At 47.8% G+C, this 15288-nt stretch overlaps 1 protein-coding gene and 1 long non-coding RNA gene across 3 annotated transcripts; one reads left to right on the top strand and one right to left on the bottom strand.

The window, feature by feature from the left end:
- The first annotated feature begins 2763 nt into the window (after positions 1 to 2763).
- On the top strand, positions 2764 to 4882 carry LOC125740531 (uncharacterized). The gene is made up of 3 exons (XR_007397649.1): positions 2764 to 2893; positions 3653 to 3756; positions 4422 to 4882. It is a non-coding gene; the product is annotated as an uncharacterized LOC125740531 (long non-coding RNA).
- Positions 4883 to 9873: 4991 nt separating this feature from the next.
- LOC125740495 (BCL-6 corepressor-like protein 1) lies at positions 9874 to 15261 on the bottom strand. 2 transcript variants are annotated; one of them, XM_049011738.1, is made up of 3 exons: positions 15010 to 15261; positions 14724 to 14787; positions 9874 to 13267 (listed from the first exon to the last, which is right to left on the bottom strand). In XM_049011738.1, exon 3 carries the CDS (start codon positions 11544 to 11546, stop codon positions 10578 to 10580), a length of 969 nt encoding a protein of 322 aa, XP_048867695.1. In that variant the 5' UTR covers positions 11547 to 13267; positions 14724 to 14787; positions 15010 to 15261; the 3' UTR covers positions 9874 to 10577. The 2 variants fall into 2 exon arrangements, with proteins under 2 accessions (XP_048867695.1, XP_048867696.1); XM_049011739.1 differs by having other exon boundaries at positions 15014 to 15261.
- Positions 15262 to 15288: the final 27 nt, after the last annotated feature.

Genomic DNA, 15288 nt, shown 5'->3' with positions numbered 1-15288 from the left:
GTACAGAATCAATCTAGATCATGTACAGAATCAACCTGGAGCGTGTACAGAATCAAACTAGATCGTGTACAGAATAAATCTGGAGCGTGTTCAGAATAAACCCGGAGTGTGTACAGAATCAATCTAGATCGTGTACAGAATAAACCCGGAGCGTGTACAGAATCAATCTAGATCGTGTACAGAATAAACCCGGAGCGTGTACAGAATCAATCTAGATCGTGTACAGATTAAACCCGGAGTGTGTTCAGAATCAACCCGGGGCGTGTACAGAATAAACCCAGAGTATGTACAGAATAAACCCGGAGTGTGTACAGAATAAACCTGGAGCGTGTACAGAATAAACCCGGAATGTGTTCAGAATCAACCCGGAGCGTGTACAGAATACACCTGGACCGAGTACAGAATAAACCCAGAATGTGTTCAGAATAAACCCGGAGCGTGTACAGAATAAACCCAGAGCGTGCACAGAATAAGCCTGGAGCATGTACAAAATTTGCCTGGGCGCATGTGAAGGGTGATCATTCCAGAAAATGGAGGCTCGTGCTATTGTTAATAGAGCGACCAGCGGCCTGCAGGCCAGGAGGCGAGCTGTACTCCTCCCCGGGAGGAGCAGAGGCTGCGGAGGAGCCGGGTTTCCATAACAGAGGTCCCATTGATCACGTGACTCGTTCTTCTGAGCGTGTCACCTGTATAAGAATGGCCGCCCGCGGATCATGTCCGTCGCCAGCGCGACGCACTCGCTACCTGCTGGCGAGACAATAGCGTGGCACTTGAGACGGAAACCCCATCTTTCAGAGCGCTGAGCCGCCATCGTAGCTGTGAGAACGCTGCCAGCTCTCGGGGGAGGAATGCGTGGCAGATTCACAGCTTTAAGCAAAGCCCAGAGTTTACACTTCCTGTTAACAAAACCAAGCCTGTCCAAACAACTCGCTGAAGTCAAATAAATGAAGTCTGAAACTTTTAAAAAAAAATTTTTACAGATTCTATATGGATCATAACCTAAAAAAAACAAAGAAGGCTAGTGATTAATAGATTACTTGCACACATTCCTACTGGCAGAGTATAAAATTCATATTAATATTCAGCCATCCATCCTTCGACCGCTTATCCGGTTGTGCAGAGCTGAGAGCCAATCACAGACAGCAGAGCTCGTCGATCACATGGCACATGCACATGGCACAAACTATGGGCCACCTGGAGGCCCCCATCCACTGAATTCTGTGTCTCTGAGCTTCCAGAACACCCAGGGGAAACCCAGACAACCAACAATGAGTATGTTGGGGCGGTTTCTCAGAAATTCCATTATTACTACTATCATATGTTGAATAGTAAGAAAACACCATACTCTAGAAATACATTTACATGATGAATACTAAGAAAACTCACTGCATTATTACTTTACCCAGCCTTCCTCTTATTGTTTATCACTCTGCCTCGCCTCACAGCACAGTGAAGGTCAGTCCCCCAGTACAGGTCCGCTTGAAACTTTGCTACTTTCATTAGAATTGCAGACGGAGTGAGGAAAGGATTATAAATAATTTGTGTATCTCTGTCTGCTTCCCCGCAAGCATCCCTTTAAGCCCCTTATTAAATGTCCATTATGTCAATACGCCGCGGTTTTTCGAAAGTCTTAATGCCTCCAGACTGTTCGGATATGGAGGAGGTGCAGAGACATGGAGACCAGCCGAGGCTGGGGAATCGGAGGTGAGCGGGCAGAGTGGCTGAAATCTTTATCTGTCATCTGCCCCCCCCCCCCTACCCAGACCATCTCGGCCACATGGGTTTGAAGGGCTATTTTTCTCCTTTAGATGGGAGAATCCTTCTCCCAGCTTCAGGCTGAAGGGTGGGGGTGTTGGGAGGGGGAATTGATGATTGTTGGCTCTTGGTTTAGCAGGGGGGCCCAGTTTAAACAAACCAGTTTGAGCTCATGGCTCACTGGCCAAAGCACGGATTTGGTCATCTGCCGTCACTCTGTCAAGGGATGAATGACACAGGCAAAGCCCACACAGGTGGCTGATTAGCCAAAATCAAATAAATGTTAACTGTCTCCCAGAGTTGTTTCGTACCTGTGATCTGTTAATTATATGGACAGCTTGTTATGTGATGATCTGTTACTTTGGGGGTCAGCTAAAATTCTTCATGATATCTAAACCCCAAAAAGGAGAACTCAAATGTCCACACGTGACGAATACCCGATTTTTTTTTACCTTATGGGGATCCGTTTCCTGGTCCCCATATGGGAATCTGTTTTATAAAAATCCGTGACTGCAATGACTGCAACTAAAAATGCAAAAACTCTTGTATTTTGCTTGGTTACTTATGGTTATGGTCAGGGCTGGGTTAGGGTTAAGGTTGTCATAGTTAGCATTAGCATTTTCCCCATAGAAATGAATGAGCGGTCCCCATAAACATATGATTACATGACTGTGTGTGTGTGTGTGTGTGTGTGTTGCACCAGTGTTGGAGTGGACAAACCATGCCTGGAAAAGACATCACAGAAGCAGGTAGAGGTAAGTGTTACTTTATTCACCATGTTTCTCAGTAAAAAGATACGTTCACAGAGCTAATGTAGCAAAAGCGGCAGCTCACTTAGTACCAGATTACTGGTAATACATCACCTAATTCCCAAAGATTAACCAAGAGTTGAACATTTATCCAAGAGACAGGTTCAGAATGGCGAACGTAGACTTTACTTAAGGCACTGTGTATGAAGCAGGCAGGTCACAGGGCTTGCATTCAATTTTATTTGTAGAACATCCATCCATTTTCCAAACCGCTTATCCTACTGGGTCGCGGGGGTTCCGGAGCCTATCCCGGAAGCAATGGGCACAAGGCAGGGAACAACCCAGGATTGGGGGCCAGCCCGTCGCAGTATTTCTAGAACATCAAATTTGTAAGTACAGACGCTGCGAGTTACATTCCGAACGGCCGTTCGTAACTTGAAGTGTTCGTATTCAACATCATTTTAAGGATATACGCAAGTACAAAGAACTAGTATGCTGGGAGTACGCACGCTACGCTGGGAGTTCGCACGCTACGCTGCTGCGCGGTGGGAGTAGCGGCCAGAAGTCGTACTAGGAGGAATTGGGCGCAGAAAAAAAAATTGATGTTGCGGAGAGGAATCGGGAGCCTAATTAACATAATTTGGACTTGCAGTCCTCTTCGTTCATATGTTTGAAAGTTCATACACAGAGGAGCGTCTGTATAGAAATTCCAGAACTGCCACAGCCGGTAAAATTAAAAGTTTGACAGAAGGAATTAACTTTAAATGTATAAATGCCCCCTTAACTCCTTCGACATGCCCATACTCAACTTTCACCTCATTTGCCTGGACAGAAGGCTTTTCCAAGTGAGCCAACAGCAATAAGAGCGGACGGAATGGACCAGGACTGGAGGATTAATTCAGCGTTAGACCCCTTACTTAGAACTGATTTAATCTTCCAGCTGTGGCTTTGTATCAGCAGTCACTGTGAAATCCACTGTGAGAGTGGTGCTGAAATAGCAGTTCATCATTCCTCAGGCTCTGTAAAACATAAACACATGGAAGAATTTCAATTAGACGGCCACATGGATCTGACCACCTTAAACAAATGCGGGGACGGCCGTTGCCCTCCTTCTATTCATTTTTATTTGGTCTTTCTGCCTATTCCAGATAAAACATCCCTGTGCAGTGAGAACATGGTGAGGCCCAGAGTTGCAAGAATCGATGCAGAAGATGAATCCATATTATGACTTACAATGTGAAAACGATGGAAGGTACAGTCTTCCTATGTAGCATTTATTTGTGAAGTACAACTGCTTCTCTTAAATCAGAAACAGCAACAAAGATATTGGAGCAGAATTTTAAATATTTACATAGCAATATTCACTTTTGATTTCGTGGATTAATTGCCTGTTTTAAATTCCTTTCAGCTTCATAATTACGGCAGTGACTGGAAATGAACTGTTTAGTCATGCATTAAAACGGCTGAGAAATATTTTAGAGCATTAGTCTTTAATGCAAAAGTGAGAAGATGGTCGAAATAAAAGGAAAATCAACACTGCAGAACCTAACAGATGGGTATAGAAAAAAAAACAGGAAAAAGGCTTTTAGAGTCCATGAAATCTGTGAGAATTAACCTTGAAGGAGTTTCTCCATACTGCACACACATATGCACAAGCAATTCTTTACACTATATACCCTGGTTGAACCACTTTGAGGTCACATTTTTCATATAGGATGTCATGCAGTATAATGCGTATGCTGTAGGTCAGAGATAGTACTGCCTCTATTGTTGACATTTAATTGTGAAACAACTTTGAAATGCCTAATTGCTAAAATGTTATTGCCATTTAAAAATCAGTTTTCTCTCTTCTTTGGGAAAAGTTACTGCTGTAATTTTGTATCTTCTAACTTCCCCGATTTTTTTTTTTGTCACCAGCCGCCACTGCGGCAAACAGATTTCACCGGACGAAAGGGCTCCCAGCCTCCTTATACAAACTCAAATGGATCGTTTTTGACTCGATTAGCGGCCCCACAGGCCTGTAAAACCTCTTGACCGAACCCGTATTGAAAACTCCGCTAACACTGATTTACTGTCATGTCATTGACGCTCCGTTCAGATAAATACGTCCAGCAGCCATCCTGGGAAGGACCTTGCAGGAAGTGTCACGAGAAAGGCTGCAATGTAGGAATGTTAGGAACATTTTCTGTGTTTTTTTATTTTATTTTATTTGTTTCTTTGACAGTCAATGATAGGAGAGAGTTTGATATTGGGGGACACAACTGGAGTCAACACTGGGGGGAGGGAGGGGGGAATGAACCCCATACATCCATCTATTTTACAAACCGCTTATCTTACTGGGTCGCGGGGGGTCCGGAGCCTATTGGCACGAGGCAGGGAACAACCCAGGATGGGGGGCCAGCCCATCGCAGGACACACTCACACACCATTCACTCACACATGCACACCTACGGCCAATTTAGTAACTCCAATTAGCCTCAGCATGTTTTTGGACTGTGGGGGGAAACCGGAGTACCCGGAGGAAACCCCACGACGACACGGGGAGAACATGCAAACTCCGCACACATGTGACCCAGGCGGAGACTCGAACCCGGGTCCCAGAGGTGTGAGGCAACAGTGCTAACCACTGCACCACCATGCCGCCCCCGGGATATATTGGGGAATTATAATTACGGCCTTGATTTAAATATTTAAATACAAAGGCCCATTTATTGGGGGGTGGGTGAATGTATCCAAATTAAATATTGTTGGGGATACATGTTCCTGGTTCCTATTCCCTTGGTGACAGTTCAGGCAAAACGCAGCTCCGTGTGAGACGCAGACGATGGCGATTCAGTGCTGACATTCCTTCATTACGAAACACGCCTAACCTCCCTTAGGAGATACTCACACTTATCTAACAGATGCTTTTATCTGAAGTGATGCACGTTTCAGAAATCAGGGTCAGACGGTCCCTGAATCAACTGGTGGCTAAGGGCCCAGTGCTGACATCACTCTGCTGACTCTGGGATTTCCACTGTTCCAATCTCAGGGATAAAGTCCTAACTTGCATAGCCGCCTAGGGAGGTTCGAAGGGGCACATCACACTGGCCCTTGTTTCACGGGGCCACGGAGCTGACCCGAGAGTGCGCTGGGGCCAATTCCTCCCGAAGCGGAGCATCCAGGGACGTCCTGCTTTTGCCGGGTTCGACGAGTCTCTGGTTCCACAAGGGAGGGGCTTGCATTTCACTTCTTTAACCAATCACAGTCTTCGTTGTATGACATCACCAGATTTATCCATTTTTTGTTCTCACTTTCAAACTGAGCCCCTGTAGTTGAACTCAAAAGCTTACTGATTCAAGCCTAATTATTATTTATTATTATTTATTATTATTATGCAATGAAGAAATGTGTTTATATTGCTCGGTACAGCCTTTGAAGGTAAGTAGTTCCTTTGTTTTGTATCTATGACATGTCCCTTAACCAAAGGTATACACAATAAAATTGGTGCTTTATAAACCTGTGCACCTTTACAGAAAACACTGGTTTTAATTAATGTGTGATGTCGTACGATGAAAACTGTGATTGGTTAAAGAAGTGAAACACAAGCCCTACCCTTGATGACGCAGGAACATGCTGGAATCAGGATGTACAATCATCCAGCACGTCTCGAACCAACAGGACTTTGCACTATGCTGCGGAAAGGGGGCAGCGACTTCTCCCAGGACGCCCCCCCCACACCGACTCAGTCCCGGACCCTTACTGAATGAGTCCACATTAAATGGGCTATATTTAGCACAGTTTGCTAATTAATCACGCAGACCAGCAGAGGCATGAATTTTGCATGAGAGGGGATTCCAGGCTTGTTACGATACCGGCCATTTTTCATCAGTCTGAGCTATGCTCTTCATGTCATTCTTTACAACCTGTCTGACGATGGTTTACAAAGGTGAACATACTGGATACAATACGTCTTAATTGCTCTTTTTGTGTTAACACAGAAATTCAAGTTCCGATATTGTTTATTACAGAAGATGCACACTGTGAATTTGTATATTGGAAACAACTATAAATAAACCCTTAAATAACAACTTGCTTTATGAAATTGTGTTCCAAGTGACTCAACTTGCTATTCATCCAGTAAGCCTGAGGGTAGGAATGGCCCAGATCGAAAAAAACGCTGATGTAGAGGAGAGAAAAGTGTGGATGTCAGGTAGTCTGGGGAGGAACACACAGAAATGTCTCCTAGCGGGGAATCCCACGCTAAAAGCAGCCCCAAGCCGGGCGTCTTCTAATGTGCAACCATCATTCCCAGCCGTTGGGTTCAGGAAAGCCAGCCAAAGGCACTCCATAGCTGGAAATGGCCTGTAGCCATCGATATCTTTGGTGGTGTGGGGGCGGCGGAGGGTGGGCAGTTAGTCCCTATTAGCTATTACACTACAGGCATGTGCAGAGTGGGGGGGGGGCAGTTAGTCCCTATTAGCTATTACACTGCAGGCATGTACAGAGTGGGGGGGCAGTTAGTCCCTATTAGCTATTACACTGCAGGCATGTGCAGAGTGGGGAGGCAGTTAGTCCCTATTAGCTATTACACTGCAGGCATGTACAGAGTGGGGGGGCAGTTAGTCCCTATTAGCTATTACACTGCAGGCATGTACAGAGTGGGGGGGGCAGTTAGTCCCTATTAGCTATTACACTGCAGGCATGTACAGAGTGGGGGGGCAGTTAGTCCCTATTAGCTATAACACTGCAGGCATGTGCAGAGTGGGGGGGGGCAGTTAGTCCCTATTAGCTATTACACTGCAGGCATGTACAGAGTGGGGGGGCAGTTAGTCCCTATCAGCTATAACACTGCAGGCATGTGCAGAGTGGGGGGGGGCAGTTAGTCCCTATTAGCTATTACACTGCAGGCATGTACAGAGTGGGGGGGCAGTTAGTCCCTATCAGCTATAACACTGCAGGCATGTGCAGAGTAGGGGGGGGGGCAGTTAGTCCCTATTAGCTATTACACTGCAGGCATGTACAGAGTGGGGGGGCAGTTAGTCCCTATTAGCTATTACACTGCAGGCATGTACAGAGTGGGGGGGCAGTTAGTCCCTATCAGCTATAACACTGCAGGCATGTGCAGAGTGGGGGGGGGGGGGGCAGTTAGTCACTATTAGCTATTACACTGCAGGCATGTACAGAGTGGGGGGGCAGTTAGTCCCTATTACCTATTACACTGCAGGCATGTACAGAGTGAGGGGGGGGGGCAGTTAGTCCCTATTAGCTATTACACTGCAGGCATGTGCAGAGTGAGGGGGGGGGGGGGCAGTTAGTCCCTATTAGCTATTACACTGCAGGCATGTACAGAGTGAGGGGGGGGGGCAGTTAGTCCCTATTAGCTATTACACTGCAGGCATGTGCAGAGTGGGGGGGGGGGGCAGTTAGTCCCTATTAGCTATTACACTGCAGGCATGTACAGAGTGGGGGGGCAGTTAGTCCCTATCAGCTATAACACTGCAGGCATGTACAGAGTGGGGGGTGGGGGGGTGGGCAGTTTGTCCCTATTAGCTATTACACTGCAGGCATGTACAGAGTGGGGGGGCAGTTAGTCCCTATTAGCTATTACACTGCAGGCATGTACAGAGTGGGGGGGGGGCAGTTAGTCCCTATTAGCTATTACACTGCAGGCATGTGCAGAGTGGGGAGGCAGTTAGTCCCTATTAGCTATTACACTGCAGGCATGTACAGAGTGGGGGGGCAGTTAGTCCCTATTAGCTATTACACTGCAGGCATGTACAGAGTGGGGGGGGGGGCAGTTAGTCCCTATTAGCTATTACGCTGCAGGCATGTACAGAGTGGGGGGGGGGGGGTGGGCAGTTTGTCCGTATTAGCTATTACACTGCAGGCATGTACAGAGTGGGGGGGCAGTTAGTCCCTATTAGCTATTACACTGCAGGCATGTACAGAGTGGGGGGGGGCAGTTAGTCCCTATTAGCTATTACACTGCAGGCATGTGCAGAGTGGGGAGGCAGTTAGTCCCTATTAGCTATTACACTGCAGGCATGTACAGAGTGGGGGGGCAGTTAGTCCCTATTAGCTATTACACTGCAGGCATGTACAGAGTGGGGGGGGCAGTTAGTCCCTATTAGCTATTACACTGCAGGCATGTACAGAGTGGGGGGGCAGTTAGTCCCTATTAGCTATAACACTGCAGGCATGTGCAGAGTGGGGGGGGGCAGTTAGTCCCTATTAGCTATTACACTGCAGGCATGTACAGAGTGGGGGGGGGGGGGGGGGTGGGCAGTTTGTCCGTATTAGCTATTACACTGCAGGCATGTACAGAGTGGGGGGGCAGTTAGTCCCTATTAGCTATAACACTGCAGGCATGTGCAGAGTGAGGGGGGGGGCAGTTAGTCCCTATTAGCTATTACACTGCAGGCATGTACAGAGTGGGGGGGCAGTTAGTCCCTATCAGCTATAACACTGCAGGCATGTGCAGAGTAGGGGGGGGGCAGTTAGTCCCTATTAGCTATTACACTGCAGGCATGTACAGAGTGGGGGGGCAGTTAGTCCCTATTAGCTATTACACTGCAGGCATGTACAGAGTGGGGGGGCAGTTAGTCCCTATTAGCTATTACACTGCAGGCATGTACAGAGTGAGGGGGGGGCAGTTAGTCCCTATTAGCTATTACACTGCAGGCATGTGCAGAGTGGGGGGGGGCAGTTAGTCCCTATTAGCTATAACACTGCAGGCATGTACAGAGTGGGGGGGGGGCAGTTAGTCCCTATTAGCTATTACACTGCAGGCATGTACAGAGTGGGGGGGCAGTTAGTCCCTATTAGCTATTATACTGCAGGCATGTACAGAGTGGGGGGGGGCAGTTAGTCCCTATTAGCTATTACACTGCAGGCATGTACAGAGTGGGGGGGGGGCAGTTAGTCCCTATTACCTATTACACTGCAGGCATGTACAGAGTGGGGGGGGCAGTTAGTCCCTATTAGCTATTACACTGCAGGCATGTACAGAGTGAGGGGGGGGGCAGTTAGTCCCTATTAGCTATTACACTGCAGGCATGTACAGAGTGGGGGGGCAGTTAGTCCCTATTAGCTATTACACTGCAGGCATGTAGAGTTGGGGGGGGGCAGTTAGTCCCTATTAGCTATTACCCTGCAGGCATGTATAGAGTGGGGTGGGCAGTTAGTCCCTATTAGTTATTACACTTCAGGCATGTACAGAGTGGGGGGGGCAGTTAGTCCCTATTAGCTATTACACTGCTGGCATTTACAGAGTGGGGGGGCAGTTAGTCCCTATTAGCTATTACACTGCAGGCATGTACAGAGTGGGGGGGGGGGGCAGTTAGTCCCTATTAGCTATTACACTGCAGGCATGTACAGAGTGGGGGGGGGCAGTTAGTCCCTATTAGCTATTACACTGCAGGCATGTACAGAGCGGGGTGGGCAGTTAGTCCCTATTAGTTATTACACTGCATTCTGCTATTACACTGCAGACTCGCACGACTAGAGCAAGAGCAAAAAAAAAAGTGGGTATGACTCACGGTGTGCGGCTGCTGCTGTGACGTGCTGCCAGGCGGGAGAAGCGTTTGGAGAAGCGTTCATCCCCAAGACGATTGTTTAATATCCATTCAGTGGGGCAACAACACAGCATCGCTTAGATTCACTTTTCACGGGAATAATTCTAACATAAAACAGCATGTCTCTGCAGAGAGCCACTTCACAGAGACCCTGTCCTGAGCTCTCAGAAATCACCGATCCGGCCAATCGCCGGCAGACGTTACGCTGTGAACAGGAAGAGGAGAAAGAGACGCTCGACTAGGAGTGCACACGAAAAAAAAATTTTGTAATGGAAAATATCCCACAAATGCTTGACATCCATCCTCACAGTTGTGAAATTGGTGCAGTAGATTCCTGCGTAGATCAGCCCTCATGATCTGCATTTCCTGGAAAAATTCATCTCCCAAAGATCATCTGCCTTCAAACTTAAGTAAGGATGTGTAGCTGAATGGGTTGGAGGTTGCAGGGTCAAATCCTTGGATTGGTAGAGTCATTTCATTGTTGGGCTCCTGAATAAGGTCCTTAACCTCAAGTGCTTCAGAGACAGGCAGGCACCGACTGGCACTGACAGGCACAGGCAGGCACCGACTGGCGCTGACGGGCACAGGCAGGCACCGACTGGCGCTGACGGGCACAGGCAGGCACCGACTGGCGCTGACGGGCACAGGCAGGCACCGACTCGCACTGACGGGGACAGGCAGGCACCGACTGGCGCTGATGGGCACAGGCAGGCACCGACTGGCACTGACGGGGACAGGCAGGCACCGACTGGCACTGACGGGCACAGGCAGGCACCGACTGGCGCTGACGGGCACAGGCAGGCACCGACTGGCGCTGACGGGGACAGGCAGGCACCGACTGGCGCTGACGGGCACAGGCAGGCACCGACTGGCGCTGACGGGGACAGGCAGGCACCGACTGGCGCTGACGGGCACAGGCAGGCACCGACTGGCACTGACGGGCACAGGCAGGCACCGACTGGCACTGACGGGCACAGGCAGGCACCGACTGGCGCTGACGGGGACAGGCAGGCACGGACTCGCACTGACGGGCACAGGCAGGCACCGACTGGCACTGACGGGGACAGGCAGGCACCAACTGGCGCTGACGGGCACAGGCAGACACCGACTCGCACTGACGGGGACAGGCAGGCACCGACTGGCGCTGACGGGCACAGGCAGACACCGACTGACACTGATGGGGACAGGCAGGCACCGACTGGCGCTGACGGGCACAGGCAGACACCGACTGACACTGATGGGGACAGGCAGGCACCGACTGGCGCTGACGGGCACAGGCAGACACCGACTGACACTGATGGGGACAGGCAGGCACCAGTGCCTTTGCCCTTGTGGCATCTGCTAGAACCAGTAGTGCCAGGTGGATCTCCCGAGCTTTCCTGCCAGAGGTCGGACATCGAGTCGCTGCCATGGTATCAGCTAAAACCTGGCTGGACTTCGTGGCTTCAGTTCTGGTGTTTAGGTGTGAGATACCGTTTTCTGACATTCAGCTCTGCGGATGTTCAACCAATACGACCAGGTGCCACAGCTGAGGACCAAACCTGAATGAAACAATCTATGAAATACTCTCACACCATTATGGACCTATTTTTGTTCTCGGTGACAGCTATGGGTGTATAAATAAAATGTTACAGAAAGTAGTGCTTCATTTCATCCTCGGCGGGATTCGAATGGCTCAGGGCCAGCGAGTGAGTAGGCTCGCAGGCCGAAGGCCGTTGCTGGGTTCGGATACCAGGAAAGGCACTACTGTAGTAGCCTTGAGCAAAATGATTAACCTACAGGGCTGCCGTAAAACACCCAGCTGTACAAATGAGCAGGAGCTTATATATAGACGGAGGCCACCAGGATAAAGTGTCAGCTAAACGGCGAAATGATTAACGGAAGCGCTGCTTCGTGTTTCCCTCCACTGCGCTTGAACCCGTTTAGCATTACTGGGTGTGCTGTCCCTCTGGCTGGAGAATTTTCCAGAATCTCACAAAATAAAAACACATCTGCTAATCTGGCAACAATGATATTTTGTCTCTTCATCTTTGCTATCATGAAATCAGCCCCTAAAGGTACCTGTAGTGGTTGGTGTCACCATGCAAGCTCTGGGCCTCATGTTTTACACTTGACCTGCGAACGCAAGGTAGCTTCATTGTGAAAAACACAAGTAGGCGACCAGGCATTGGCATGACCTTTGACCTGCTGGCCTGGCGTTCCTCACGTGCTCCCTGCTGTTATGTGATTTAACCACTCAGCATGCATAACGGCTTGACTGATGACCTTGAGTCGTCCTTCTGTTTTTGTGTGCGGGGGGGGGTATGTTTGTAGGGTGAGTACTGGGGCACCGGAACTTTAACTGGATGAGAGGTTATGGGTAAAGAAAGATGTGTCAATTTTCCCAGAAACCCCTGCAAGAAGGTGATTTGTTAAGCCTATTATTATTATTATTATTAGAATGACCGACAATTAAAAAATACTTCAGAGGGATGGTGAAGGATGTACTTTCCCTGAACGCTACTGTGTCAGTCCTAACGCCTTTGATTAACGAGACACCTCACATTTGCATAGCCTTTTGGAAATATCCGGGCCCCACGGTAATCCCTTTAATAATTAGCTGCTCGGATTTCCACGGCCCACGACATGCCCGTTTCTTGGGTGAAGCGTGACGAGCGTCAGACCCGAAACAAAACACCGCCAAAAATCTACGAATTTTCAAAAGCGACCGGTTTTATACTTTCCCTGTCATTAAAATGTGCAAAATTCAGAAACTGTTAATTGCTGTAATTCTTCAGAGGAGAGACACATACGCACATGCACACACACAAAGCACTCTGATAACTTTCCAAATATAGCTGCTTTTAATTGCAATCTACCAGATGGAGCGACACAGCTCAGCCGCTAGCTGAAGACCCCTCTACCTGGGGCGCGATAAAATGAATAATAGCGTAAAACAGCAGCTCCTCAAAAAGTACAAAGTGCTTTTAACCCTCAGAGGCCTCTTTCCTCGTCTCGCTAGTGGGACATCTTTAAGGCGATAGGAAATCAAAGCCAGGTCCTATTGAGAAATGCCTCTGGCGTTCTCTGCTAGCTCTTCTCGTCACGGTGGAGGTGCATTTTTCACATGCACATTCTGTGTCTCGCCCTCAGAAGGAGGTCTCCATTCCCTTCAGAAGCAGGAGGCTGTGACATCCGTCTGGCCGAGCCTGGAGGGCCCACGCTGACCTGGAGAAGCACACAAACCAACTTCTAGGCGCCGTGCATCTGAGGAGGCATTTGCAGTAGAACTCTGTTGAAATATGACTGCAGTTCAACTGTTGGTCCTATTAAGCACCTGATCTTCCTTGACGGCCTCCTTACCAAAATGGCTACCTGCACAGAATTTCAGCCGGAAAGGCTTTGCTGTGCATTAAGCTACTAAAAGTTTTGTTCAGTCACTTATGGCTGACCATCCTCGATAGCTTCATGTAATTTAATACTGAAACAATTGTATGTGATGGAGAATGACAACCGTCACGCTATTCTGGAGAGAAGCACCATCATCTCACAGACACGGCCATCTCCTGCGAACTTCTAGGCAGACATGGTGAACCTGTTTATTCCCAAAGGAATGCAAACCAAGAAACTATATATATATAGATCTCATTTAATTTAACAGGTGTATAGCACCATGTCGTTTTATGAGATGAAAGTTCAGACAACATGTATTTTTAGAAAAATAATGATACTGGAATAGAGGCCCACTGTCTGCAGATAAATGCTAGAGATTCTTGTAAAATCCCACAAGACAAACGGAAAAGCCACACAATCTTTTGAAAAACGCTTCTAGGTCTTTTCTTCAGTTCCTTTTTGTGTTTATTAGTATAACAGGCCTTATGTACTAATTAGTTATGAATATAATTAATACCTCAAAGGAAATTTCATAGCAGTTTTCAAAGAATCACAAAGAACATTGGACCGTTGAAATACATAGGAAAGACAAACCTAAAGCGGTCTTTCTTTTTACAAGAACTTGGTCATGTGGAAGATGTGCTTTCAGTGACACGTGAAATAGATCGCAAAGAACAATAAACTAGTTGTCTTACGAAAGGAACAAGACAAAAAATCGCTGGGGCGGGCATATAGGTGCGTTACCCGCTGGTCCAGTTAAACCAGGACGCTACTGCGGACTGCAAACGTTTTTAACTTCCAATTTTGAATGGTACCTCAAGATGAGACAACCAAATGTCCGTTATTTCATTCTCATCCAACAAATTGTTTGCTGTGAATATCTATTCGTCATATATGTAATGTCGGGGAAAGCAAATATCGCAAATGCAACTTAATTAAAATTTGACCTGTTAAATAGGCCTACGTTACGCTGCATAAGAGAGAGAAAAAGTTAAGGCATATTTATGACTTTCGTATTTTAAAGAGCTGTGATGAATATTTAACCGTTGCTTGATAGGAGCAGCAGAATGCGTGTGTGTTCACGTCTTTATTTTAGGCCCTGTTCATCATCTGCTGGGGAACAAGTTTCGAGAAGCAACTTGCACTCATCTCGCAAGTAAACCAAAAGGGATCGTGAAAAAAGACACGTCAAAACAGTAGTGAAACTGTATACATGTCTTCCCAGTTGACACAGCACAAGAGTAAATACTGCCCCCCCCCAACCCCCCCTAAAAAGAAAAAAATACTTCACCTCAAAAAGAAATCGCGGGGGTAGAAGGATGAGTCACTCATCCAACACATCAGCGCCTCAGCTCCTGCAGAAAGTAGGAATCCATTAAAAAATAATTTCAACAAAAAAATTCTGAACGGATACGAGCAAGATATTTTAACTGGGGTGAGGCTTGTGTCTATAATACAATGAAATCTGTTTTATGTTAGAGCGCCGCAGTTTGCAGTGAATCTGGCTCACTGGTTATTGAGGGCGGCAATTTAGTGATGGAGGTAAATTTCAAACTTTTGTTCATCTGAATACTCACGTACATCCGATTTCTCTCGCCTTGATGGACATTTTCCCTCCCCAACTCCCTGTCTTATCTATCCCTCTCGGTGCGTCTCTCTCTCCCTCTTTCTGCGCTCCACTGCGCTCCGCGTCCCGTGGTGTCATTTGCGGCAGTGATGAAAAACAAAAGGAAAGATCGGCTTAAAAAAAGAGAGGGAATGACGTCAGACGGACCCAGCTGACACCGGTCGCCCTGCCTCCTCCGATCGCGGCTTCGCTCCGCAAAATCCACTCCTCTCGCCGCCTTAAAACTAAC

This window comes from Brienomyrus brachyistius, chromosome 4, assembly GCF_023856365.1.
Source record: "Brienomyrus brachyistius isolate T26 chromosome 4, BBRACH_0.4, whole genome shotgun sequence".
NCBI lineage: Eukaryota > Metazoa > Chordata > Actinopteri > Osteoglossiformes > Mormyridae > Brienomyrus > Brienomyrus brachyistius.
The sequence above is the reverse complement of the archived record's forward strand: the minus strand, read 5'-3'. Positions and strand labels throughout refer to the sequence as shown.

Bases quoted from the DNA above. Each gene is read 5' to 3' on its own strand.
- LOC125740495 (XM_049011738.1), bottom strand. From the start codon at position 11,546: ATGTCAGAAAACGGTATCTCACACCTAAACACCAGAACTGAAGCCACG.